The sequence below is a fragment of the Amblyomma maculatum genome, chromosome 10 (assembly GCF_055883805.1).
Source record: "Amblyomma maculatum isolate TAMU_Amacu chromosome 10, ASM5588380v1, whole genome shotgun sequence".
NCBI lineage: Eukaryota > Metazoa > Arthropoda > Arachnida > Ixodida > Ixodidae > Amblyomma > Amblyomma maculatum.
The window spans coordinates 3,571,771-3,597,694 of record NC_139353.1 but is presented as its reverse complement, the minus strand read 5'-3'; the positions used below and the strand labels follow the sequence as shown (position 1 = coordinate 3,597,694).

The window sequence follows — 25,924 nt, the reverse complement described above, 5'->3', positions numbered from 1 at the left end:
CGACGTCAGCAGAAAAGCTGCGTTTCTAATAGGTTCCGCACAATTCGAGTGCTGGGCGAGAAAAGTGGGAGAGGGGAGTAATTACTCAGTGACGTCCAACCAAGCGCAGCCATACGGCTACAAAGAAAAGTTATACAGCTTTCTCAGAAACTTCGTAGTTAAAGAAAAATCTGTCCTGAGCGGGGATCGAACCCGGCACCACTGCCTTACCGGGGAAGCCGCTCTACCGACTGAGCTAGCCAAGACGGCTGGTTAGTACAGTCGGTAGAGCGACTGCCCCGGAAAGGCAGTGGTGCCGGGTTCGATCCAAGGATCAGGATGCATTTTTCTTTAACTACGAATGCTGGTCAAGCACCCGTGATCTGGTTGTAGGGCGTGGCCCAAAGAGATCCATGGAAAATGCGGAGTGCTACTTTTGCAGTCCCAAAGCCGAAGAAGAGTGCTTGGCCTTCTTCCGGTCGTGTGCGCGTGCGGTGTAAGGGCCGTGGTGAAATGGCGTCGAAACTGAAACCATCGAAAGTCGACCAAAGCCAGCCACTGTTAGATAATGCCTCCTTGCGCTGCAAGTCTGATGCTGGTAGTACTGAATAACGAGTCCGGGACCGCGAATTTTGGCTGAAAATTGTTTGGATCTGCATATAGTATGAGGCAAAATCTGACGCCACAAAAATCATGAACAAAACTCTGTATTATATGCAGGTTTTCACGGCAGGTCACTACAGCAGTTTCTGCTCAGCAAACTAACTTGAAGTAAAACAATACCAGTCAAACTGATCCAGTAATCAACAACGCAGGCCAGTTCAATCATGCATTAAGCACACGCTCCATTACTAAGAGCACAACACACCAACTAAGCCACTAACAAGCCTCGATAAATTGCATGCATTTTTCTGCAGGAACGAGCAGCTTGGTGAGGAACAGATTCTCTATGAGTGGGTAAGCCATTTAAGAACAGGGAGAATTACGCCTGGGACAGAAGGCTTTTAATCTTCTCCTAGGGCAGTTCAAACCTAATATCTGGGGACACTTGTTTGTTGAGAAGGTCACGCCTTGACACAGCGCCCATTTGGAAGCCTGGTTTGGAATGCCGGCCAGAGGAGCTTCTGAAGGCATGAAGTGGAGCGGCAGTCCAGCCAAGTACAATTTGTCCAAATTAATCGGGGCTGAATTATCGAGGATTTACTGTATTACGTGGGCGCTTTACCCACTTTGTCCTCTTGAAAAACAAAAGGGGGTAAACTATGTCCCATCATCGCATTGTGCCATCACCTGTGACTCAAAGCAGAATACAAATGGCCATGGGCACGAGAACTGAATTTATAACTGAGATACCAATATTTCAGCTATAAATAGTACAAAGGCAAGCATAGCAAGCATTAAAGCTTAGGGAGAGTGTTACAGCTGGGTGAATTTTATTTGCTCTCTTTGCCTCACATAGCTAACTAAATGAAGAATGATACAATGGGGGCAAACTCACTGTAGCCTGAGGTGCTTCTTGGTGAACACAATGAAGCTCGAGGGGGAAGAGTCCCGATAACCTTCCTCTTCATCGTCGTCCTCATCCTCACCTACAATGTTGTCCAAAAAGGCAGAAACCAAATAAAGAATTGAGAACATTTAAAAACAGCAAAGACGTCAAAGCCCCACTGTTTATCTGTGACGCCTCTCAATGCGCGTCTTGGCAGTTTGCAAGTGAGGGGTGAGAGTTGAAGCTGGGAGGGGAGAATTTCACAAAGCCCGTGCCTGCCACAGTTTCCCACCTCTAGTTGGGGCCAGGTACAGTGAATGCAGTGACTTCAAAGGTTAACGTGTAGCCCAGGTATGCCCACCTCTAACATTGCACTGATCATGCAGTGAGCAACTGCAATACCTGTCAGGACATCATCACCCTGCAGCCCAAAAAGAGTCCCTTTGTACATGGTCATCCTTCACTTCCTTTGTTCACACAACACCGTTGTGTACCCTTATACAGTCAAATCTCGATATAACGAATCCCGAGGGACCGCGAAAAATCATTCGTTATTTTGAAATATCGTTGTAATGAAAAATCTGCGATTATAAGCCAGTGGTCAAACCTAGGTATGAAAATGACGTACCTTGGCAGTAGGCACGTGTGTAGACTAGCAAAACCTCAAGTGAAAAGGTTGCACTAACTCCAAAGCTGATTTATTTGAAGAAATTAATTATTTTCTTCTGCCGCGTGCAGCAAACATGACCGCGCACTACATTACACCACTACAGCACATACACCTTTCGCTTTCCAGAACACCTCATCGCGTGCGTGATTGCACCGAGCGATAAAAGTACGGACTTTGTCCATGTGCAAAAAAAAAAAAAAAAAAAAAAAAAAAAAAAAAAAGAACCGGAGTTTTTTATGACCCCAATCTTCAATGCTCCCTGAGCTTTGAAAATCTTGTCTCGGTCTTTCATAATGATCGCGGCAGTCGATGGGGCAATGCTAGCTGTCTGTAGAGGCCGAATCGCTTTTTCCCCGCGTCGATTTCTTGCAGTGAAAGCAGCTGCGTTCATATCTTCTTGGCACTTCGCTGGCTAATATCATCGTCAATCTCGCACAAACTTCGCAATAAGATAATCAGCGGCAAAAAAAAAAAAGAAAATACTGTCCCGCACGCGCGAATGCACGAACGACCGAGTCGCGTACGGCACACAACACAGGAAGAAAAAAAACGCAGGCAGCTAGGCCTGCTGGCTACTGCGTAATAAACCATAGCTTCATGGTGGCGCTAGGAGCTGGTCCTAGATGTCCTGATGATGATAGCTACAGCCTACGGACCATACACACAGAAACGGCGGTTTCTGTTTCGTTTCACGCAAGTGTCGCAAGCTGCGGTGCTGTTAATTTTAGCCAAATTCGTAATACTGATGTTCCAAAATTATAGAACAAGAAATAAAACACGTTCGTTATTCTGAAATATACGCTAATTTGAAATTCGTAATACTGAAATAGTTTTACATTGAAAACATGGCAAATCTGCCGGGGATTCTTAAAAAATTCGTTAATTTGAAAAGTTCGTTAATGTGGTGTTCGTAGTAACGGGATTTCACTGTACTCTTGTCAATCAGAGTGTACTCGCTGCATTCCACACATGAACAGCACTTGTGTTAGGATCCTTCGTGCAAATGCACTGGTGGGCAGACAGGTGGCAAACTGGTCGCCCTGAAGTGACTATTCCTAGCCCACCATGCTATGGATGACTGTCACAGACGTAACCTGAAGCTGGCACAACAGGCAGAGTAGCTCTTGCTGAGTTCAGCACCATTGCACGATATGGCGTAAACATTCAGTAATACTCTGCTCCTTTGGAGGAAATGCAAGCACATTGTCCACAGCCACAGAGCTGTGCATGAAAGCCATCAGCTCAAATATACTGCTATATACCTATGTTTTGGCCCATGAAGTCACAACTGGTCACATTGTTAATGCCAAATTGCAGACCGTGGTGATAAAGCATAAAGTGCATCAATGTTTAATTGATCTCCTCCTTTCATGCCTGCTTAACAAACACTAGGATGTTATTATTATTATTCAGAATAAAACACATGCCTCATAGACGACATTCATGCTTTTTTGAGAGACTTTCAATGAGTGCTCATTAGTTGATTTCAATGTGGAAACTCACTCTTAGGGAGCAGGATGTTGGGGCCATTTTGCAGTGACAACATCGTCGCTGCAGCGTCAACGTCCTGATCTGTAAGGAAATTCAGATGTGTGACAAGGTGTTGGTGGAGTTTGCCCTCCTGGCTCTAAGCAGAAAATAAGCCATGCGAAACAAACATGAATAAACAACCTAGCAGCTCATAAAAACAATGTGCTCTTTGTTAGAATGGAAATATCGGGAGGAAAAAAAAAGGGGGGGGGGGGGGGGGGGTCACTTAAGCTCCACTATTAAGGGGTTTGACATGACTGCACTGATAACTTCTGTCCACAGCTCCCCTTTAATTTTTTACACTGTCTTTGAGCACCACTTTAGTTTGCACCCAGTAGAAGTCGTATCAAAAGCAAACAAGACACAGTTGCATGACCCAAATACATATATGAATGTACAGTAAAATCTTGTTACAAGAGACACTCGGTTATAAGAGACAGTTGAAAATGGTTTGGTTGGTTTCCCTATGTTTGCCATGTTAACAACGTTGCATACAAGAGACATGGTTACAAGAGACACTCTGTTACTAAGGGCAACTTTTTCAGGTCACTAAAGTAACTTCTACACCTTTTATAAGAGACACAATTAACCCAGGTATGCTCATGCAATGCAGCTGACTCGTACCAACTCATATGTGCGGCAGTTTTGATTTACTTATCTAAATTCTGTTCCATATCAGTGTCCTTTATTGTTGTAATATGTCACGAACCGAGAAGGAGTGTCTCCTCTTGACTGGGAGGTCAAAATGTCCCTGTTGTTTCAGTCACACAGGAATGGGACGACAGTGGCTGGAACAACAGGGACATTTTGACTGATATGGAACAGAATTTAGTTAAGGGGGGACACGGGTCTTTCGGACCAAAAAATTGTGAAAAAATCACTTTTTAGAAAATGTGATTAGCGAAATCCTATCTACCGATCTGCTAAGTTTTAAAAGGGCAACGAGAAGTCATCCGTCTTGCCCTGGCCGCTGCTAAGATCCAAGGGATCCAGGTCGACGGCTGAGGGGGAGGACATGGTTGGGACAGAGCTTCGCCTCGGATCCTCACCAACCTTTTGACGGGTGCAATAAATGTTATTTCTCTCTCTCTCTCTCTCATCTCTAGGGTCGGTATTTTAGTCACAATGCCAATTTATATAATCGATGTCGCCCAAATTTGGGCCGAAAACGACCCCCGAAACAACCATTTTCCGCGAGGCGTAGCTCCCATTTTGTGCGCGGCACCGTAGCCATCTTGGTCTCATTCGAAAGAGCCGCCTTTCGTCTTCAAATTGCCGCCTCTGCTGTTTACATTCGCCCATTGGTCGCATAAGAAATAGCAAAAAAGAAAACGGGGCATTTGCAATCCCATTGGCTTTTGGGGTGCACGTGACGATAAGGCGTCACCGCATTGGTGGAGCTGGCTGACGGCGTCTACTCGGCGCGCCCGAGCCGCGGGAGACTGTGGAGACATGACGCCGGCCGCGCTTGGTTCCGATCCGTGAGGTGCATCCACGGCAAGAATTTGTGAAAAAAGTGAAAAAAATAGTTGATTAATCATCTCAAGTGATGCCCTGCCCCGGCTGTGCGCGCTCAGGCCGACGAAAGTCGTGCGCCAAACGATCGTGTTGTGAAGAGGAAGAAGTGCACAAGGAACATGCCAGTCAGTGGCATCGTGATCACTGCGCGTGCTGGATCAGACTGTGTTCGCCGCTGATCTGCTCAGTCCTGCTGATCAAGTCCTGTTGATCTGCTGAATAAACCCCCCATTCTTACATTTGGTGGAGCTGCCGGTCAAGATCTATCCTCTCGCCCTGGAACTCCGCAGCCGTACATTACCACCTCCTGCAATGCCCGAGGACGTTAACCACCAAGCCGTACAAGTTGGCTCTGCCATCATCTGTCCCGGCTCCCTCCGCCAGCGAGACCCCGCCATCTTCAGCGGCACTGACAACCACGATGTCGAGGACTGGCTCACATCCTATGAACGAGCGAGCGTTTACAACAAATGGGACGCGGAAACGAAGTTAAGCAACGTCATTTTCTATCTTACCGGCGTAGCAAACCTATGGTTTCGAAACCATGAAGCGGACATTCCATCATGGTCCGCGTTTAAGCCAGCTTCTCTGAAGTTTTCGGCCGACCAGCTGTGAGGAAACTCCGCGCTGAACAGCGCTTGCGTACGCGGTCTCAGCAAGTTGGCGAAAATTTCACGAGTTATATCGAGGACGTCGACTTGTGCAAGCGCGTTAACCCACACATGTTAGAGGCCGAGAAGATCAAGCACATTCTGCAAGGCATCGATGACGATGCCTTTTAGATGCTGTCGGCTCGAGATATCCGCACCGTCGCGGAAGTGGTCGCACTGTGTCAAAGTTATGATGAACTGCAGAAACAAAGGGCCATAAGTCGCGCGAACACCATGCACTCTGAGTCCCTTGCTGGCCTGACAGATGCAGGCGAACATTCTGCGCTCCAGTCACAAATTAAGAGCTTCATTCGGGAAGAAGTTGTTTGACAGCTCTCCCTTATATCCTGCCATCAAGAACCTTCCTCGCACCTAGCTCCCAGTTTGCGCCACATTATTCAAGAACAGGTAGCTGAATCTCTTCCTCCAGCCCCTCAATCCATGCATGTTACAGCGCCGTTAACATATGCGGCTGTTGCGGCCCGACCGCCACCTACATATGCTCCACCGCCACCTGCCTACGTTCAGCCACCTCCTGCGCCTGCGCGAGAACCTGCGCAGTTTATGCGACCGGCTACAAGACCACGTAATCCCTGGCGCACGACGGATAATCGGCCAATTTGTTACACTTGCGGGCTTGCTGGACACATTTCTCGTTATTGCCGCGACCGTCTCCCGGTGTCGGCACCAACTACTCATGGTCCTGCATACTGGTCTCCGATGCCTCAGTATTCCGCGCCTACTGAGCCTTCAACCTGCCCTCATTTCTCTCCAGACCGCTCAGCCATGTCCGACCACCGTTCACCGTCGCTGCGACGCCGCTCTATCTCTCCGATGCGACGTCGACAGAACGCTTCACATGAGGAAAACTAGAGGCCGCAGTTCCTGAGGCGAGAACTGCAACCCAGTCGAACTTCCCAAGTCCTCATCTGTCGCTGACAAACCTAACTGAAGTTTTCGTCGAGGGTGTTGCTGTCATGGCTCTAATTGACACTGGTGCTGCGATTTCGGTAATGGACGCAAAACTATGTCGCACTTTAAAGAAAGTGAAGACGCCAATTGCGGGACTTTCGCTGCGAACGGCCAGCGCTCAGCATATCAAGCCTTTAGCAGCGTGCACTGCTCGAGTAGTTATCCAGAATTCCCTTTATACGATTGAGTTCGTCGTGCTGCCAAGTTGCTCGCACGCTGTAATTTTAGGCTGGGATTTCTTGTCGCGTCATGCTGCTATTATCGATTGTGCTCGAGCTGAAGTGGGGTTCTCGACTGTGCCCGATCCCTTACCAGACGCTGATCAATCAAAACCTTGTGCTAAAGCCCTCGTCGCTGAAGATATTGACCTTCCTCCCTGCTCTTCAGTGCTTGTTCGTGTCACTTGTGCCTCTATTAGCGATGACACCGTTCTCTTCACACCAGCCCATACTTTCCTGCGCCGCAAGTGCCTTCCATTGCCCTACGCAGTGCTCGCTATTTCCGCTGGCCTTTCCATGTTATGGGTCTCTAACCCATTTAACTCCCCTACTGCTTTGCGCCATGGCGAATGCCTCGGAAGTATCCAGCCAATCGCATCTCTTCTGATCTCTGAGGAACCTGACGACGCGCCGCACTGTGCCGTGACTGCGCTCAGCCCCCCTTCACCTGCGCCCGCTCACCCCTCTACAGACTTGTTCCTCCGTTCCATCGATGCCGATCTTCCTCCAGAGCAGCGCACTAAGCTTTTGAACCTACTACATCACTTTCGCTCCTCCTTCGACTCTCATCAAAGTTCTTTGGGTCAAACTTCTACAGTCACTCATCGCATCGACACCGGCACCCACGCACCACTACGACAGCGCCCCTATCGTGTGTCTGCAACCAAACGCTAGGCTATTGAAGAGCAAGTCGACCTAATGATCCAGAATGGAGTGATTCAGCCCTCAAGCAGCCCTTGGGCCTCACCTGTTGTCCTTGTAAAAAAGAAAGATGGTTCTATCCGCTTCTGTGTCTATTATCGCTGCCTTAATAAGATTACGCAAAAGTACGTCTATCCTCTCTCACGCATCGACGACGCTCTCGATTGTTTGCAAGGCGCAGAACTCTCTTCTTCCCTAGATTTATGTTCCGGGTACTGGCAAGTCCCCTTGGAAGCGGCTGATCGCCCCAAAACTGCCTTTGTAACTCCCGACGGCTTGTACGAATTCACAGTTATGTTGTTTGGCCTTTGTAATGCTCCGGCAACATTTGAGCGGATGATGGAAACCATTTTGCGTGGCCTAAAGTGGAAGACGTGCCTCTGCTACCTCGATGACATTGTCGTCTTTTCTCGTGACTTTGACACACACCTCTACCGTCTGAAGCACGTTTTGACCTGCCTATCTGATGCCGGACTGCAGCTGAATTTGAAAAAATGTCGTTTTGCCGCCCGCCAGCTCACCATTCTCGGCCACGTTGTTTCCAAAGACAGACCCTGCCAAACTTCGTGCCGTAACAGCCTTTCCCAAACCGACTTCCATCAAAGATCTACGTAGCTTCCTCGGGCTGAGCTCTTACTTTCGCCGCTTTATTAGGAATTTTGCTTCCATTGCTGCTCCCTTGACAGAACTTCTGTCCGGCAGTTCCGACCTTTCGTCGTGGTCACCAGCGTGCGACGATGCCTTCAATGCTTTACGACACATCCTCACGGCACCGCCTGTCCTACGTCACTTCGACCCCACAGCGCCTACTGAGGTCCACACAGACGGCAATGGTATTGGTCTCGGCGCTGTGCTCGCTCAGCGCAAAGCAGGTTATACTGAATACGTGGTCGCCTATGCTAGCCGTACACTCACAAAGGCTGAATCCAATTACTCTGTAACTGAAAAAGAATGCTTAGCGATTATTTGGGCTCTTACTAAATTCCGCCCTTACCTCTATGGTCACCCTTTTGATGTAGTGACGGACCACCATGCGCTTTGCTGGCTTACCTCACTGAAAGACCCGTCCAGCAGACTGGCAAGATGGGCTCTTCGCCTTCAGAAATATGATGTCCGCGTTGTTTACCGCTCTGGCCGCAAACATCACTTTCCCGCTGCCCCCTTACAGCTGAGGTCGCGAGCCTTTCCCCTTTTGACGATTCCCCGCCATCGCTTCACATCAATGAAATGCCGTCAGCGCAGCGGCAAGATCCTTGGATAAACTCTATCCTCGATTTTATCTCCAATCCTACAGCTGCTTCTCCATCGCGTGCTCTCCACCGCCATGCTTCCCACTTCGCCATTCGTAATAACCTCCTCTACTGCCGCAACTACTGCGCAGATGGCCGCAAGTGGTTGCTAGTTATTCCCCGGCAGCTACGTTCGCAAATTTGTGACTATTTCCACGCTGACCTACAATCCGGTCACGCGGGCGTCTTCAAGACATACACTCGTCTCCGGCTGCGATACTACTGGCGGGGTATGTACACTTTGTACTCAAGTACATTCGCTCATGCCTCACCTGTCAATGTCGCAAGCCATCTCCTCAACGTTCTGCTGGAGAGTTGCTGCCGTTACCCAGACCACCACGCCCTTTCGACCGCGTCGGCATTGATTTGTACGGGCCGCTTCCCTACACTGCGGCCGTCAACCGCTGGGCTATCGTAGCCGTTGATCATCTGACGAGGTATGCAGAAACCACCGCACTTCCATCTGCCACAGCGTCAGAAGTAGCTTCCTTCATTTTGCAGCGATTTGTTCTTCGCCATGGCACACCTCGAGAGCTGCTCAGCGACAGAGGACGCGTTTTCTTGAGTGACGTTGTGAAAGCCTTGCTCACCAAGTGCAACATTATTCATAGAACCACCTCCGCCTATCATCCCCAGACTAATGGCCTCACTGAGCGTTTCAATCGTACCCTTGGCGACATGCTCTCTATGTACGTCTCCTCCAACCACTCAAACTGGGACCTCGTCCTTCCGTATGTCACGTACGCATACAATACCGCAACGCAGTCTACTACTGGCTTCTCTCCTCTCCTCTACGGCCGTCACCCCTCTGCTACAATCGACACCATACTCCCGTATCAGCCAGACATATCAGAGTATACACCTGCGTCTCAAGCAGCCCAGCATGCGGAAGACTGTCGACAAATCGCCCGCGCATTCATGGCTAACGCCCAGTACCGCCATAAATCCAACCATGACAGCCAACACTCGACACCGCATTTCTCGTCTGGCGCTCTTGTGTGGCTAAGGATACCTTCCAATGCTCCTGGACTGTCTTCAAAGTTTCTTGCTAAATATCATGACCCATACCGAGTTCTGGAGTGCACCTCTCCAGTTAATTATGTGGTGGAACTTGTTACACCGTCCCATGATCTATGCGGCGCGGACGCGAGATTGTTCACGTCCAGCGCCTCAAACCCTATTACGACCCTGCAGTCTTGCTCACGCCGTAAGTCGCCAGGATGTCTCCTCTTCGTCCCGCGGGTAATTGTGAAGAGGAAGAAGTGCACAAGGAACATGCCAGTCAGTGGCATGGTGATCGCTGCGCGTGCTGGATCTGACTGTGTTCGCTGCCGCTGTGCTTGCCGCTGATCTGCTCAGTCCTGCTGATCAAGTCCTGTTGATCTGCTGAATAAACCCCCCATTCTTACAGTGTGTATGAGCCTGAAGTAGGCCTAGCGTGTTCCCCAGCACGGGAGACTGCTATTGTCAGCGGTCGCACCCGCCGCAGATGAGCAGAAAGATAAGCTCAAAACAGAAAAAGCTTGAACTCGCGCCAACTCCAGCAATGAAGCGGTAGACTGATTGTTTTCGTGACGATGACGGCAGTACGGCGGACAGTCCGCTTGGCGAGGTGGAGTTCATGATCGTCAGATCTAAACAGTTTCCCGAGATTGGCGAAGCGTAAAACGTACGGCGGCGATATTGGCATTTAAAAAAGTGAACGGGGGATAAGAAATTGCCGTAAAACTTATTCTCAAATGCGTAAACTGCGGGACACGTCTTCGTAATGCTTGCCGCGCGTTTGCGCCGATCGGACCTCGTTCATAGTCCTTAGTGAATGCACTTGCTTCCAGTGCAATGCAGAGCACAGGAAAACAGCAAACAGCTCCAAATTACATTTCTTTTCCGCAATAAACGTTCCTCACCGCGGTCTTGATGCGAGGACGTAGCAAAACAACGTACGTAAAAAAAAAAAAAAAAAAAAAAAATGCTGCCTGCATGTGACTCGCGCAGCCTAAAAAGTGACAACTGAATGTGCTGCAACTGCGAATCAAAATGAAATAGGCGACGTTTGGACGTTGGAAAGCAAAGAGACTACATTCCTGGAGGTTTCTAGCCATTTTAAATTGTAAATGTGTGCATTGCACCAGTGAATGTCTGTTAAATAGTCCCCTGTTTCTTTTTTGCTCTTTTCTCAAAACATGCATTGTCGACCACTTGCAGTTTTGCGGCCTTAATATCTCGGCACCTACTGCAGATAAAGTAATAACTTCTTTTTCAGCATAAAGCCAAATATGTGGAGCACACAATGTTGCAAGTAGATTTTTTAATTTCTTGTTCAAAATTTTTAAAATGGCTTTTTTGTGTGACCATTATATGCTATATTTTGACCCTTGAACTTTGTTATGCAATAAAACAAGAAATAATTGCTTGCAACATTGTGTTCCTCATTCTTTCTAGTGTCCAGCAATGTGTTTATCTGAAGTTTTTATTCAGTGGTCATTTTGTAATTGTTCTTGGAAGAATTAAACTGGTGTAATTATATCATGAAATAATTGGATCACAAAAGAAATAATTGCAGTTTTGGAATCTGCACAAAAAACTACACAAACCCACCAAGTTGCATCAATTTTGATTGGTAAATAAGAAAAATAGTTTTAAGACCAGTGTCTCCCCCCTTAAGGGAATCTAAACTGCCGCGCATATGAGTTGGTAAGAATTTTTGGTTACAAGAGACCTTGGTTACAAGAGACATCTTTTTCGGGTCCTTTGAGTGTCTCATGTAATGAGGTTTAACATACTTGATATTCAGGGGATGTTTTTAACCACAGAGAAACAAGCATGACCAATACTAAAATGGAGAAAGAAACAGTGATGGCACACCTCAGAGATCACAAAATAAGCTGCCCACAAGGATAACTGGCAAGACGCAGCAAAGCCTCGTGCTCAGCAACTGTTGTACAGAAGGGAGACGATGAAGCAGGCTCACCTTTCGTTGATGATGCAGCAAGCCTCTTTGACAGAAAGGGGAAGAGCGCTGCAAGGGCAACAAGCTCGAGGTCAGAGTTTGTCTCAACAATAAAAATGAGCTAACATTAGCATCTGCAAGCTACAGCAACTGCCGTGTGTCAACGCGACGGCTGTGCTCTCATACAATTCCAGTTTGTAATAGGCTTTTATACATGTGCAGTCCAGCTTCAGGCTAAGAAAGTGCTGTGAGGTTAACCAGCCGCCAGAGCACGTTTTGAGTGCTATTTCATAAGCTATATGGGAGCTTATAAATTTGACTCGAATGCTTACAAAGATCACCTCTACGGATCTATTGAGTGAGAATATTATCATAAACATATAGTTTCAGGGTCTCTTTAACAAACCGAGATAGCACACACACAAACGAAATGACAAAAAATAAGGGTGTTTCTGCCTGCACACTTCAATGCACACAGCAGAATTGCGCTCTCCAAGCACTTGTTGGGCCAGCGCATAAGCTGAGAGCACAGATCAGATGCCAGCAGCCACTAAAACTGGCTCAAAGTTATGTTGCAGCACCCTGTGCGAGCGGCTGCCATCAGGAGGCTTGCCACTTTAGAACACTGCGCTGCAAATGTTTGCTCCACGTGAGGGACCTTAATACTTTAGTAAAACTTGTCGGGCTAGTTGGTTCATAGTTCAATGCAATCAAAAAGCTGCGCTAATAAGACACGGACGAAGGAAAAGCAGGACGCAACAATACTTTTTTGCAAAGTACCGTAAAATTCGGAATATAGGTTGAATTTTTTTTTTCAAAAAATTGTGGCGAAAAGTCGACCCTTGTCTTATATACCGGTCATTGGCGGAAAAACTATGGAGGTCTTGCAACAATGGGCGGCTGAAGTCAACAGCCTCCATCAAATCTCCATCACCATTGCCATCAGCAGTAGCGCGGCGTGGCATCGCCATTTTGTGTTTCCGTTGTCTGGAGCTAGCCACCATAGTCTAGAGTTATTCTGCTAAAAGCCAGCTTTTGACTTTTTTGCTTCAAAATGAGCGGAAGCCGACGACAATTCACCTTCGCCTTTAAGAAAAAGGTGATTGAGTAAGCGGAGCTTCACGGTAACCTGGCGGCACAGCATAAATTTAGAGTATCCGAAAAGAGCGTTCGGTACTGGCGGAGTTAGAAGCTGCGTATTGGTACTTGCAGCAACCAGAAGAAAACATCATTTCGTGGGTGGTGGTGGTGAACTCCTTTATTGCGCCCAAAAACAGGGGACCAGTCAAAGGGCCGGTTGCGCTGACTTAGAGGAGGTCGGCGGGGATCCTTTGGGATGCCGCGGCCTCCACCGCGCGCTGGATAAGCCAGCGTTGGTCTGCTGGCTCGGAAGTACACAGGAGAGACTCCCACGTCTCTGGGGTGTTTGTGTTGTCTGTGTTGTAATGTGTACAGGTCCACACCATGTGTATGAGTGTGGCCGGAGTTGAGCAGTGTTTACACATGGGGGCTATCTGATCCGGAAAGATCCTGCTGTATAAGAAGGGGTGTGGGAAGCTGCCAGTTTGTAATTTGCGCCATTGGACGGCCTCGCGTCTTGTTAGATTGTGGTGTGCGGGAGGATATGTGCACCTTTGGAGTCGGTAGTGCTGGAGTATGTCCGTGTAAGTGGTGAGTAGAGACGCGCGTGATATATTAGTGTCAGCGGAAGCAGGGTGGCTGATCATACTCTCGGCTTGGCAGCTGAGATCTCGAGCGAGAGTGTTTGCCTGGGCGTTTCCGCCGAGCGACTCGTGGGCTGGAGCCCAAAGAAGTAAGCGAGATGTGGAAGAGGGTGCTGTAGAACATAGAATGTGTAACGCCTGGCAAGAGATACGGCCAGCATCGTAATTGCGAATAGCCTGTTGAGAGTCGCTGATGACGACTTTGGTATTAGGGTCGGCTAGCGCTAGCGCAATGGCAACCTCCTCAGCTGCGGTGACTGTTTCTGCATTGCGAATGCTGCAGGCTGTGTACCAGCTGCGGTGAGGGGCGAGAGCTACCGCCACCATCGCTGGCCTCGATGGATGGTAAGAGGCGTTCGTATACGTGACGTCCGGACGTCCACTGAAGCGTTTCTCGAATTGACGAGCTCGATCGGCCCGTCTCTCGGCGTGGTGTTCCGGGTGCATCCGTTTGGGAATGGGAGGAATGCGGAGATTTAGGCGATATTCCGGTGTAAGTTCAGCGTAACTTGGGGACGATCTTGGCGGGGAGATCCCAACTTGCTGCAATACCGCTCGGCCAGCGTGTGTGAGTGAGAGCCGCTCATACTGGGCGGTGAGGGTTGCCTCGATCAGTTCGCTCACGGTATTGGAGATTCTGAGAGCCATGAGCTTATGGGTTGCTGTGGACATGGGAAGACCTAGGGCCGTCTTGTATGCTTTTCGAAGTGACGCCTCTAGCCGTTCGCTTTCGCACGAGTGAGACGTAAGTAGGGTCCAGAGTAGGTGATGCGGGTGCAGATGAAAGCTTGAACGAGGCGCAGGAGGTTGGACTCTCGCGGACTGCACTGTATCCAGAACTAGAAGCCAAGGTTGCGGATTTCGTCCGGGAGCTGCGTGCAAGGTCGCTGCCTGTGACTGCCGAATGCATCCGCGTGAAAGCAGTAGAGATTGCACGTGCCTCGGGACTCACAAGGACGCAGTTCAAGGGCTCGCCATCCTGGGTGCAGTGCTTCATAAAGAGGAAGGGCTTTGCACTACGGCGCCATACTTCTGTGTGCGAGAAACTGCCCGAAGAGTTTGAACACAAACTCATCGAGTTTCAGCGCTACGTGATTGCGCTCCGGCACCAATGCGAGTACATGATGAGACAGATCGGAAAAGCCGACAAAACACCCGTGTGGTTCGATATGCCCTCAAGCCGAACTGTTTCCGAGAAATAGGCAAAGCAAATCAAGCTTCCAACTACGGGAAACGAGCACTCGCGGTTCACTGTGATGCTCGCGTGCACAGCCGATGGGAAGAAGCTGCCTCCTTTCATCATTTTTAAGAGAAAAAAATTACCGAAGGAGGAGTTCCCACGCGATGTCATCGTTCGGGCCAATGAAAAGGGCTTTATGAACAAAGCGTTAATGCTGGAGTGGATCCGGCTCGTCTGGAAGCGGTGACCTGGTGCTCTCTTTGAGCGAGCGAACATGCTCGTTCTTGACTCGTTTCGAGGCCACCTCACAGCCGACGTAAAACGGGCCCTGTGCGATGGCAAGACTGATCTCGTGGTCATACCTGGTGGGCTGACGTCTGTGCTGCAGCCACTAGATGTTGTGCTAAACAAGCCTTTTAAAGATTGAGTGCACGAGCTCTATAATGAATGGATGCTGGGCGACAACCCGACCATCCCCACAGGCTGCCTGCGACGTCCACCACTTGCGACTGTCTGTGGTTGGGTGTTGTCGGCGTGGAAATCTCTGCCCGAAGAGATGGTGCTAAAGGCATTTAGAAAATGCAGCATCAGCAACGCTGGGACGTGGGCAGTGACAAGCACTCATCATCCGACTCGAGTTTGGACGACTCTGATGACTCTGAGTAGACCAACGCTTGAGCACTTCGTGTTTTCTGCTTACCGTACACCTGACCAATTTTTCAACAGTATCGCGCGACCATAGACCCGCGTGCTTGTCAGCGCCTTATTAATGATGCTGAGTGGCGAAACAAACGAGGTACACGCATGTGTACACTTGCGCTTACTCTCGCTTCTTTCGCTGCTCCGTGCCATGATGATAAGGTGCTGACAAACCGATACTGTTGAAAAATTGTCCGGGTGTACATACGAGCAGCATTTAAGTGAAAATAAATACTGTCACCACTGTGCAACCGCTTGAGTCGCATTTGTTTCAAGGTAAGGGTGTCTTTCGGTACTTTTGCCATTGAAAAAGATTTTTTTCATTTTTAGAATTGGTCAGTTAGGAGGTTGACCTATATTCCGGTTTTTACGGTAATAAACAAGCACTTGTTGTAACAGGTGCTAAAATTTCATGCGACCGCCAAGCCTACAATGCCATAACATGCTTTTAAACTGCCAGGGAAAAAAGCTCCTGTTATATTCATGCAAATACAGTATATCTGCTGAAAGAGAAGGAGGACCATGTTGTGGCTCTTTTGCTCCATTGCCAAGTTGCTGCTGAACATAAACCCAAAGGACTTTACTCCACAAGGCACCAATGCAGTCAACCTTGCGAAATTTCATGAAAGCCCAGGATATTACTAAGACGAGCTTGTAACAGAGAAACTGAGAGAATTGAGAGAAATATGCCTGCCAATTCAGTGCTTCAGAAATGTAAAATAAATTAAAGCTGAATTTAATTCAAAACATGGAGAGGCTTACAGGGTGACGGAACATTGTTCTGGGCTTGCGATGGGTCTGCAGACAACGCCTGATCGCTGGAAAGAGCATGAAGAAAAGTGGTTTATTATCGAGCAGCACAGCTGCTGCACACAGCTGATCCTTAATATAATGAAGTTTTACCTCTAAAAAAAATAAAACACTTCTTTATATTGTGAACTTTGTTGTACCGAGGTTTCTGCCTTTCAGTGGTGTGAATGACATTGCGTGTCAGATTTTCGCCTCAGATTACTAAATGCAGATCAAAACAATTTTCAGCCTAAATTCACAGTCCGGGTTTTATTATTTTTCAGCACTATCATCATCCAATGGCGTTGGCTGACTGTGTCGGTTCCAAGCAGTTCCACCATATTGAAATTGTAACGCACGTGACCGAAAGCAAGCAGGACGTGCACACTTTGTGAGATGTTGGAACCATGATCGGAACCGTGAGAACAGTACTTGACATATTTAAAAAGAAATCGATTACAGCTGCCAAATGCATCAGTACAGTAAAAGCTCGTTATTTCGAACTTCACGGGACCGGGAAAAAAGTTCAGAGTGGCCTCGAAAGAACTGACAAGAACCATTTGCATTAAGGTAAATTTACAGTACTTACTCGCGCAATGACCCCCTCGCATAATGAACTCTCCCGACCCAAATTTTTGCCGATGAATTTGAAAAAAAGAAAAAAAAAAAAAGGCCTCAGTGGTTGCTGCCTCTCTGTCTCTCACTCTCCGTATCGAGCCATCAAGTGCAACGCATTTCTTGGCAGTGCGCCAAGATGCTGTGCAGCGATAACATCATGGGGTGTTTTTTTTTTTGACGTTAGCTCTAGCAAAGTGGGAAACGAAATTGGCAGAGTGCCAGCGCTTGTCCAGTTGAGCAAGACTCGTTTGGAGCATGTTCGCTTTATCATGCCATGGGCGACTGGGGCGGACGACTGAGGTGGACCTGAGGGGGACGCCTGCTACTTAATTATTGGAAGATGCGATAGCAGCAAACGCCTTTTGAAGCAAATGATGCTGAAAGCTGGCATTATGATCGCAGCTGACTGCATGCTTCCATTGACGACTGATGGGTGGAAGGATGTATAATCCTCCCACAGAAAAAAAAAGTTTTCCCCTCAACATAACCGGTAGCGTAGCACCCGTCCAAAGTCATAGCCTTTCATGGGCGTTGGCTGCAACCGCACCAATAGAGCTTATCTGTATTTGTAAATTAACAGGTCTCGACTTGAGTATTTAGTTGCGAGTTTCAGAGGTCGCGCAGAAGAGAGCAGGCAGCCACCGCTGCGGATACCAACCCCTACCCTTTGGCGCTGCTGGCCGCCGTGCCGGTCATGGCGCCAAATCTTTCATGGTTTTACCTGGTTACATCTTGTTTCCGCCTAGGACGTGTGCAGGCCTCAAACTATGCAATTCTTTTGTGGAGTTTTTTTTCTTTTTGCCGCGTGCTGTGCACCAATCCGCCCAGACACGGCGGCGCATAGTTCGAATTATCCGCAGTGGAACCGACTTGCATTCGAATTGACGGACTTTTTAGTATACAGACTTCTATGGAGCTTGAGCGAACCAAGTAGTGTAGTTCAAATTATCCGAAAATTCAAATTATTGAGGTTCGAATTAACTAGCTTTCACTGTACTGCGTAGAGTGCTGCTGGAATGTACGAGGCAGGGAGAGCCTGCAGCTGCTGCGACTGGGTGGCTGAAATGGGTCCCCCCCAGTCATGCCCTACAGTTGGATCATGGGCGCTCGACCAGCATCCCAAGGAGCAATACTGAGGTTCAACTATAACAAGTTTTTATCAACATAATCTAGAACATGCTGACATGTGAAGACATGGCAAGCTAACCTGAAGTGACACAGCAACGAGCAAAAACTACAGGTGGCTCTGTGAAGTGAAATTTCTCACCACTAGATGTGCTTCTTAACCTTTATCACACATTTGTTCATTCATGCATTAATTATTATTATTATTATTTATCATTAATCATTCTTTATCTGTTTGGGCACACACATATTCATCGCATCTGGCCCCATTATATGCTTTCCAGAAAAAGCTCTTCGATTAGCGCCACAAAATATTCAGTATGAGCATTCGAATAAATTATTCGCAGCATTGGATATAAATATATACAACCTGGTTACATACAACCTTGCTTTCCTAATTTACCAAACAGCTAACAACACCCTAAATTTAACGTCCTTATCTTTTCCTCACTCACCACACATCAACAGGTCGACTGTATGGCACTGCCTCCTCCTTCCAATTACACACACCAATTACGGCCAACAAACACTAGAGAGTTTAAAAGAACTAGCCTGTGAAATAATTTCGATTATAATTTTCAATTTTTACCTACGCTTCGCTCCTTTCAGAAACAACTTAATCATTCTGCTACTTAATCCACCTCCATTTGTATTTTTTTGTGTTCGTGACTGTTGCTTGTAGTGCTCGAACAAATGTGTTTATTTGATGTCACCAGACTCACCAACTGTTGTCACTTCTTACTATGCCTATGTGTTTTGTTAAATAGTTATGTTATGCTGTCAAAAAGAAGAAATGTTTAGCTTATGTTTGTTGGGACTCAGGTCCCTGAAGTTTTACATTTGTATACTCATTCGTTTATATAAATGAAAGTGAATTTCAAACTTTCAAGTCACAAGAATATAAACTAAACCGGATAGACACCAGCAAAAAAAAAAAAAAAAAAATGCACGCAAACATGTCTGTACGCTCAAGCTGATGTTTATATTGCCAGTTCACATTTTCACAGCTATGTGGTACCACCAGATGTTCCATGCTACAACCTAACATTCCATCGATTAGACCATAGAAATTCCCATTTTAGGCCTTTTTCCTCCGCAGAAGCTTGAAACCTCCTGTCAAGTTGGAAGAAGCGAGACAATGGTGATCCCTAAAGCTGTCCAAAACTCTTCCAAAACAAAATTCCCACTTGCAAAACTTTACTGTTCAAACTGCCTGAAAAAGCAAAGACACCCCAAATCCAACACCTCTGCTTGCCACGTTTTGCTGGGATACAACAACCTGCAGAGAGTCTATCACAACTGTCTATGGCACTTGAACAGTGCTGTGTGGAGGAAGTAAAGTGAAATTTCAAGGTAGGTGATGACTTTACCTGAAGATACCGGTGCTCCCATGCAGCTGCAAATAGATACGAACCCCACATGCACAATCGCATCGCCCCCGGAAAAGCAGCTGCATGAAGATTTGACTTAATCTGCTTCGCAGCATACCGCTCGAGCGCTCCAGTCAAATGTGATCGAATGCGTACTACCAGCAACAAATGTGATGCTAATGAGGCCATGGAAACACGACCAGCTAAATGAGAAGGTCTCGGCCTGGGGAAGCCCAAGGAGGTTAATTTCACTTCGGATGTACAAGGGCAGTCCTTTTACACGTGTATCTCATTTGTATTTCCCCTACAAGAGCATAATATGTCTACATTTCGGCGTTGGCATTTCAGTGCTTTAACCTGCATTTCATTTGGTACATGTTCTCGGACTAAGTGTTGGGCTGGTGCATAAGCTAAGGGCACAGACCAAGCACCAACAGCCACTAAACCAGCCCAGAATCATGTTGCAGTGTTTGGCACGAGTGACCATGCCACTCAAGAACCTCCCACAGCGAGTGTACTCCACACAGTTTGATTGCACACAACCAGCAGTAATGGATACAGTCAATGAATATGCAAGAAATAAACTGTGGATGCTTCTAAGGAACAATGTGGTCAACCTGATAGGCATGCGCTGCGTGCGATGCGTACCCATTGTCCAGAGAAGGCACTGAGTGAGGTGTCGAAGGAGCGCCAGCCCAGTTGAGCTGGGTGTAGGGAAAGCAGGGAGTCTTGCGCATTGCTTGCAGGAGGTTGGGCCGGAACTCCGGGTCAATGCACCACAGGGATCCCTTGCCAATGTTCTGCACATACACACACACATACACTTTTGTTGCAAGGGATATTGGTGGGGTTCTGGTATATAGTGGCCCACAAGTATAATCAGTGAAAGATTATAGTGATGAGAGAGAGACAGAGAAAGTCTGTCTCCCTTTCTACTCAGAGAGGAAAGAAAGACTCTCTTCCTCTCTCTGCACTCTCTCTCAGAGAGAGGAAGGAGGGGGAGAGAGGGAGGTCTATAGAGATAGAGACTGTCTTCTCCCCCCTCTCTCACGAGGAATCAGGGGTGTTCCAAGGATTGCAGCAGGGTGGCCAAAATGCTTTTGCCTTGCTGCTGATTTAAGTACTCAACTGGAACTTTTTTTTTCATGACTCTGGAATGGAAAGAGACATGGCGAGTTGTTTGAAGCATCAACTGAAGGGACAACAGTGCACAACTTCCCCTTATTTGTCCCCAGGAAAATTGTTTTGCCAGACTCCTGGCCATACTGGCGTTTAGCATAAAACAACTTTAAGATGCATTCACAGCCAGCGACAAAGTTTTCGGATTCGTTGGGGCTCAGAAAATGGTCTTCAATGATAAATAGCTTTCTTGGAAGCAATCGGCTTTAAAAACTGCGAACTTTACTGTTCCTCATGTTCCTTTTTTTTTGCGTCTGCACCACCACCTCACACCACGATACCGGACACAGGTCATGTTGCGAATGAGTGCACATGCCACGGAAAGCAGGAATAGTCCATCTAAAAAGGTAGTTGCGAATGCCCATATTTGAATCTACAAGAAGAAAGTGAGTACCCAAATGCATCTGCCCCGTGGGAAAGCAGTGGCAAAGCAGCAGATGGAACAACGGTCCTGTTTTCAACTTGATGGCGCTCTCTTGTTGTAAGCCACTTTAACGGAAAGATGAACGGCAAGGATGAACAAGAGTTAAGTCTACCCAAGCCAATCCGAAGACCAAAACATAGTGCACATCCGAATCGCCAAAAAAAGTTGCTCAGCTTCTGCACTGCCAAAAAAATAATGGGCACTAGAAAAGGGATTTTTTTTTTCTTTGTCTGTCATTCAATTCAGTCATTATGTCAATATCAAGAACCCGGTGGCCACCAGCTGGAAGTGAATGCTGGCATGTAACAGCTGAAATAGGATTTTTAGCAATTTTTGGAGCAATAAAATCCTAGTTTTGGAGCAGTAAAATCCATATTTGGAGCAGCTCACATAAAAAAAAAGAAGAAAAAAAAAAACACTTTGCAGCATAAATTCAATTTTGGGAGCCTTTAAACAAGGAAGAAACATTGTTTTCGGCACACACACACACACACACACACACACACACACACACACACACACACACATGCACGCACACACGCACACACACACACACACACACACACACACACACACACACACACATACACAAATGAGCTTAATATATGTCTTTTAGGAATCTGGCAGGTGCATTACCTTTGCGAATAAAGGTTTTTTGTACTCCAAGGCATGCTATCACACTCACACACAAATGAAGTGAGATAAATATTACTCCAAGGCATGCTATCACACACACACACACGCACACACACACACACACACATGAAGAGATATGAATATAGAACTGTATGAATGTGATCCAAAATAAATCTAGGAAGGGCCACATATCACCAGTGCTTAGTATAGTATGTCCTTTAGAAATCCGGCAAGCACACACCTTCGTGAATAAAAGCTTTTTGTACTCCAAGGCATGCTATCACACACACGCACACGCACACACACACACACACACAAATGAAGAGATAAAATATCGAACTGTATGAATGTGATCCAAAACAAATCTTGGAAGGGCCACCTATCACCAGCGTTTGGTATACGTCCTTTAGAAATCTGGCAAGTACATACCTTTGTATATAAAAGCTTTTTGTACTCCAAGGCATGATGTTACACACACACACACACACACACACACACACACACACACACACACACACACACACACACACACACACACACACACACACACACACACACACACACACAAAGGCCATAAAAGCGAGGAGTACTCCACACAGTTTGGATGCAAGAGAGAAAAATATGAATAAAACGGTGTGATGGTATTTCAAAATAACACTGAAAGGCCAGTAACGTGTGTTGTAGTGTCTGAAAAGTCGTGACTGGCCATATCATGGCCGCAGAAAGTTGTCCCCGAGTATGGCAAGCTTTTGTGGTTAGTGGGGCATTTTGGCGCAGCCCGGCTAAAATTTAACAAATTTCATGCTTATGGTGCAGAAATATGCAGCTGTATCAAAATGGCGCAGCTGTTGTACCCCTGGTGAATGACAGCGTAGCCTACCCTTCATCTCACTGCATGCAGCACACCTGCAAAAACAGCATGTGGCCTAAAGTGGAACCCCTTTAAAGTAAAGTCACCGGGACTGACAAAAATCTTTACTATAGCAGGGTCTTTACTATATCAGTTGATGATGATCCATGGTCCTGAAGATGTTGTCTGATAATTAAATGGCTACTTACTAAACACGTCTTGTTGCTTCATGAAAAACACCCTAAAATGCCCTCCATAACTCTCTCTTATCGTCTCTTCGTGCCATTTTCTTTTTTCAGTTATAAGGTTTTTTTTTGTTTATATCTTGAGGCAGTACCTCTTAAACATGAGGGCAATGTGGCTACTAATACAACAGCTTGTTGATTTCATGTGAAAACCACTCTTGCATAAATATGCCGTCATCGTCCGCTGCTTCTGTCTTTCAACATGCGATAAATAAGAAAGAAATGCGCGCGGCAATCAAGCGCTGCCAAACTGCACACGCCACACCTCGAGTTCTTGCCAGCGCTGTCCCGTGCTGTACAGTGCTAAGAATGTTCGGCCGATTCTTCCCCTCCTTATTTCTCGCTGAACTTTTACTCTTTTCCTTTCTGAACGGACCGTGCCACCATCTTTTCATGTTTTCAGCTTCACAGCTCCAAGGCCTATGCAAAGTTGGCTTCTCCTGAGTGCTGCTGAGCTTGGTAGTGAAGTCATTAAAAAAAAAAAAAAAAAAGGTAAGACTCATTTCTACTTGCTTAAAAAAAAAAAAAAAAAAAAAAAAAAGTCTCACGATTCTAAATAGCGGTCGTGCGGCAATGTCATTTAATGGGAAGTCGTCGCCGTGGCCAGACGCACTTCACTACAGTTAAACCTCCAACGAACCTTCATGTAGCGAATTCTTTGATATTACGAAGTTGTTCAATTTCCCAACGCCACCCCCACTGAAGTGAATGTAATTGAAAACTCCATGTAATGAACATGTCGTGGCAGCTGAACTTGATACAACGAACTCGCGGCGTCGACTGTCTCTTAGCTAGTGCCGAGTTAGTGGAAATTTGGCAGAACCCTGAGAGTTTCAGGGCAATAAAACACAAACTGAAGTGAAAGGAACGCCTACTATAGCAACGAGTGATTGCAGTTGATACACGTGCAGTGTTTCAGCGCCGACGCCGCATCTCCGCTGCCTTCACTGTCGGAACATGGCACTATAATAGCTCATCATGCCTAACTGCAAAGAATAACAGAAAAATTGGCTATGGCTTAGCTTGGTTAAGCCTGGTAATTGCGAAGCAATACGTGGGTTCTGTTATTGTACCGCTTGTGGTGATGCTCTGGTTATGCTTATGCTAGTATGGCTATGGTGATACTCTTGGCTGTGCTATGTTTCTGCTATGTTTGGCATGGGTAAACATGCACAGACAAGAATTATGACACACACATGTTACTTGTTTTCATCTTTTATTCAAACCGAACTAGTAGTGCTGGAACGAGATGCACATTCCCCACTGTCGGCCTTATAACTTCCTCACTTGCTTCTGCCATTGATTCTGCTGCCGAAGACGATGAGCGTTTTTTTCGCCTGGCTGCATCTTGAGCTCGTCGCTTGGAAAGCCGTTCTTCTCGTTCTTCTTCTGTCTCTGTAGCTCGCCGATGCTTTCTCTTTGCAATCTCATGGACTTGACGAGAAGAGCGGAAGTCAGGCCGCGGCCGTGGCTATGCGCCGCGCAAGGCGACAGCGCGAGATGGGGCCCCGTTTTTAAGCAGATGGTATGACGTCACATAGTGCGCAGCGCCCATGGTGAGAGGAGCGGGAGTCAGGCCGCGGCCGTGGCTATGCGCCGCGCAAGGCGACGGCGTGTGATGGGGCCCCGCTTTTACACAGATGGTATGACGTCACATAGCGTGCAGCGCCCCTGGTGAGAGCAGCAGGAGTCAGGCCGTGGCTATGCGCCGCGCAAGGCGACGGCGTGTGATGGGGCCCCGTTTTTACACAGATGATATGACGTCACATAGCGCGCAGCGTCCCTGGTGAGAGGAGCGGGAGTCAGGCCGTGGCCGTGGCTATGCGCCGCGCAAGGCGACGGCGTGAGATGGGGCCCCGTTTTTACACAGATGGTATGACGTCACGCAGCGAGGTCACGCGAAAGGTCAAGCGTGGCTATGTGGCCGCGGCATGGCACGGGCTTGAGGCGGTAGCTAAAGTAGTATTGCTTCGCAATAAAAAGACATGGGGTGAGCAGCGTGCGTCCATCGCTGCCACGCGATTGCTTGCGGGCTTCTGCGCGTCGGCAAGCGCGCCTGGCAAGGCGCGCGGGGCGGCGCTTCCAATGCGCGCGCTCTCCTTCAGACTGATTCCTCCTCCACCCTTTTTTCCCGCTCCCTCGTAGATGCGTCGCGCGAGCCGCAGAGGAGGTGGAGACTGCCGCCACAGTCGTGCCGTCGCGAAACATCTGCTTCTAAGACTTCAAATAATTCTCATTTAAAGGTGGTTTTCCTAACACCAATTCTCAATCTGGTTTTTGTTCGACATTGCCCTCTTGGGTCTTCACACGAAAACCGCATGTAACAATTTCGTTATAACCAGGATGCCGAGTTAAGTGAGTTGGCTGAAATTCGTTTTGGATACACAGACGTCTGTGTGCTTCTCGTTCCTTTATCCTTCATCCTTTTGCGCTGCTTTTCCATTAAATTAATTACTATAACCAATTTTTACCAAAGATGTCTTTACCATAAAGGAGGGAAAATGCAGAATAGTCCATGAAAAATGAACTGGGACTTCAGTTTCACTTTACTATATCAGAGTTTTTATTATATGCGAGCTTAGTATAGCAGGGTTCTAGTGTACCGGCATTTCACTATTCTTTCTAGCGTTTAAATCTTCCATTTTCTCCACGAATCAGCATGCTTCATCATTAGAACACAACTGATGCACTTGGCAAACTTCCTACAAGCTGTTGGGGGCAAGTTTAGGAGTGCGTGCCTACCTGGCCCTTGTCCTTGTCAACTTTGCGGAAGCACTTGTTGAGGGAGAGGTTGTGGCGCACAGAGTTCTTCCAGCCTGTGGGGGCCCGCTGGAAGTAGGGAAAGTGGCCCAGGATCCAGGCATAGATGTCCTTGACGGGCAGGGCCTTGCCGGCCGACTCCTCGATGGCCATGAAGATGAGGCAGCTGAACGAGTAGGGCGGCTTAGAGGTCACGTGCACCTGCGCAGCACACGGCAGTGGGCCCATGAATCTTGGCAACAACCTTCCCCACTATCACTGGGCTAATTAAATTATTTCATTAATACTACATTTTTGCAGCAAAATACTGGACCACTGTGTTGAACGAGATGTAGTGGCTTGTTGAGGAATATTCATT

General features: G+C 47.4%; 1 protein-coding gene across 1 annotated transcript in view; it reads right to left on the bottom strand.

Moving 5' to 3' along the window:
* Window positions 1–25,924, bottom strand: part of LOC146175421 (uncharacterized) — an 88,717-nt gene that overhangs the window by 10,197 nt on the left and 52,596 nt on the right. The window contains exons 5-10 of the mRNA XM_084581758.1: window positions 25,549–25,767; window positions 20,121–20,272; window positions 16,333–16,388; window positions 11,989–12,036; window positions 3,642–3,710; window positions 1,478–1,568 (exon numbers count right to left, since the gene is read on the bottom strand). Of these exons, the coding sequence (XP_084437884.1) occupies window positions 1,478–1,568; window positions 3,642–3,710; window positions 11,989–12,036; window positions 16,333–16,388; window positions 20,121–20,272; window positions 25,549–25,767 (635 nt within the window). The remainder of the gene's footprint in view (window positions 1–1,477; window positions 1,569–3,641; window positions 3,711–11,988; window positions 12,037–16,332; window positions 16,389–20,120; window positions 20,273–25,548; window positions 25,768–25,924) is intronic.